The following is a 2,981-nucleotide window of genomic DNA, read 5'->3' as shown; positions in this document are numbered from 1 at the left end:
AGAATGAGGACCTCCTTAACAAGCTAACCCACATCTAAGCTCGACTCCATCCAAGTCCCTAGTAAAATCTTTAGTCATCCATGAAATGAGTTCTAATGGCAATCTATCAAAAGGTGATAGAATAGGAAACACTGATCTGGGAGAGAGATAGCTGCAGGTTTTTTTTTTTTAGCTTCAGACTTCTTTCCTCAACCGTGACAACCTTGCCCCTCTCCAAAGACAAATAACATGACCTAACGAGGCCAACAAGTTACTCTTAATGAGGAAACCCAGTACAGTGAAAAAAGACAGGGAACAGAATTGGAGACTTGGGTTTTGATCCCAGGTCTATTTTATCTCAAACAAATCACTTCCCTGCTCTCTGGGCCATTTTCTCCAGTAAAAATTCCGAGGTTGGGCAGGCTTATCTCAAAGAACTCAGCTAGTTCTTATCATTTTGTGCTTCTTGTTCTGATAACTTTGGGAAAAGGCAATTGGGGTTTAAAAGGCCTTGGCCTAACAACATCCCACTCCACCCCTGGGCTGGCCAAGGCCACATTTCTTAGCGGAGGACATTTTGTCCAATCCTATCAACCCCCTGGGGGGAGGGAGCTGCCCCGAGAGTCATTCATTTACCTTTCCTAAACCAAAGAGACAGAGGGCACTCAGACCCTTTTTACAAAGAGATGTTTTTTGAAGATATTTTTATGGGATGGGGGAGGAGATGTTAGAGAACATAGGCATACAAAGTTTAAAAAAAACGCCTTTATTATGCAAAAAAGTTTTAACTTTTATAAAAAGTTTATAAAGTACAATGCATGATTACAGAAAGTCACCTTCCTGCACAAAGGTACATATGCTAGACATACTCTATTATAGAGTTCATAATCACAGTGAGGTCTTGAGGAGGGGGCAGGAACAAGCAAGTCTTTTTGCTGAAGGGTCTCCCCCCCTCCGGGGACACCACAATCTAAGGTCTCCAGCTGCCTCAACAAAATTGTTTGGGGGTGGGGTGGGGAAGAGAAATAACAAAATATCCCTTCAAAAAAACAAAGCAAAAAACAAAAACAAAAACCTGGTTAACAAACCAATCCTTTTAAACTTGGGGAAAAGCGAAGTGAAAATTGCCTTCTCTTTCTCCTACAGAAGTCCCACAGTTTAGCTTCTCCTAGATCCCGGGAAGAGAGGGCTCTGCTGAGAGTTCCTTTCAGCCTTAAACCAGCCGAGGTGGAGACAGTGGTAAAAACAGATGCTGCAGCCAGTTTGGACCTGGCCATTCCTGGGGCTCTGGTCAAAGCCTGATCCTCGGGGTCCCAGCGGGATCACAACACCTGCATACAGAACTGGAAGGGGGAAGGGGGAGGGAGACATACAGGGACGGGTCAGTTTCCTCCCAGATCACAGGCAGGGGCAGGTCTGCAGACTGGTCGGCGCCAGGGAGGAAACTTTGTTCCCTCCAACTGATAAGAAATCTGTGCCTAGAGTTCCCCCCCTCTCCCCCCTCCCCATCTCCATAGGCTGACTGCAAATCGCAGGCTCACAGATGAAGCCGGACCCAGGGACTTGCCTCCGGGGGGTGAGAATTGGGGTCGGGGGCAATTGGAAACCGGGGAAATTTGGCCATTTCTCCACCTCAACCTTCATGACAGTGTTCCCCGGGAGCTGACATTAGAGGCGCAGCCCAAACCCGCAGCCAGGTTTCACGAAAAAGGAGGGGGATGCTCACCTAGAGGTGCCTGGGGTCAGTGGCAAAGACTGCTCTCATCTTTTGAGTAGAGTTCAGACGTCAGTTCGGATGTCTGGTTAGGGGAGAGAATCGAGTTGAGCTTAACCTCTGCTGGCCCGATGAGTGGGGTCAGTCTCTCTGCTCCTGCCCAACTTCACCCGAAGAATGACAACTCCTGACGGGCTTCTGCTCCGGGGCCCTGAGGTTGTTTCTCTTCCCCCTCACATCACGACTAACCTAAATTCACGTCCTCGCGCCCACCTTTGGGTCTACACCTCACGCAAATCCAGGCGGGCACATCCCATTCTGAGTTTCAGCTCCCCACCGCACCCTGATCACAACCCAACCTAACTCATCTCCCTATCTGGGTTTCAGTACCCCCCACTCCCGACATACCACTCTCAAGTCCCCACTCGGCCTGCCCATCACAGGCCACCCAAACCCCCCACCCTCCCTACTACCGGTCTGGGAGCCAAGTCTCCGACACCGCCTGTTCCATATCCCTCTCAGGGTTTCCGACCTCATCCTCCTTTCCTCCACACACCCTCAACTCCGGTTCTCAGCCCTCAGGCTTCTCTCAAGCGGATCAGCGGCCACCCCTTCCCGTCCGGTGCCGTCCCCAATGCGCACCCACCTGGATGCCGAGATGGGGCCCGTCGGGGGCCCCCGGGGCGGGCTCGGCCAGCACCACCTGCAGATCCAGGATGTAGTCTATGACACGCTGCAGGATCTCCACCTGGCTGAGCTCCGTGCCCCGCGGGACGCCCGGCACCAGCTCCCGCAGGCGCGAATAGCAGTCATTCATATCATAAAGCAGGCTCAGCGGCTCCTCGGCTGCGGGACTCTTTCCACGGCCACGCGCGATGGCGAGGCTGCGCTCCGATAGGCAGCACACGGCTTCGTAGCAGCCTCGGGCTGGGCTCAGAGCCTTCATGTTCGCGGGGCTGGGGCGCAAAAGAAAGAACTATCGGAGAAAGAAAAAAAAAAACAGAGAGACACCAGCACAGGCCAAATCCACGCTGCGCGCCAGCCTGCCGCCGTTCGCTCTTATAGTGGGGCCCGGACCTGGGCCACGCCCACCCAGCAAGCCCCACCCCCTACCCGCCCGCTATACGCTCTTATTAGGGAATCCTTCGCTTTGCTCCGCCCGTTTATGCAAATAACACTCCGCCCCGGGCTCTGGCTCAGCTTCTGCGGACTGTCAGGGGGTGGGGTGGGGTGGGGTGGGGGGCGGTGGGGGGGGTGGAAAAGTTGGACGGAGTATTTACAAGCTGTT

The 2,981-nt window shown here is 53.1% G+C and overlaps 1 protein-coding gene across 1 annotated transcript; it reads right to left on the bottom strand.

Moving 5' to 3' along the window:
- Positions 1–726: 726 nt before the first annotated feature.
- ID3 (inhibitor of DNA binding 3, HLH protein) lies at positions 727–2,711 on the bottom strand. Its single transcript, XM_027841436.1, has 3 exons — positions 2,340–2,711; positions 1,706–1,778; positions 727–1,322 (listed from the first exon to the last, which is right to left on the bottom strand). The coding sequence occupies exons 1-2, from the start codon at positions 2,637–2,639 to the stop codon at positions 1,722–1,724; spliced, it is 357 nt and encodes a 118-aa protein (XP_027697237.1). The 5' UTR covers positions 2,640–2,711; the 3' UTR covers positions 727–1,322; positions 1,706–1,721.
- Between the last annotated feature and the right edge of the window lie 270 nt (positions 2,712–2,981).

The sequence above is a fragment of the Vombatus ursinus genome, unplaced genomic scaffold (assembly GCF_900497805.2).
Source record: "Vombatus ursinus unplaced genomic scaffold, bare-nosed wombat genome assembly UNPS02014859.1, whole genome shotgun sequence".
Lineage (NCBI taxonomy): Eukaryota > Metazoa > Chordata > Mammalia > Diprotodontia > Vombatidae > Vombatus > Vombatus ursinus.
Note: the sequence above shows the minus strand (reverse complement) of the source record. Positions and strands in the feature narration are given on the sequence as shown.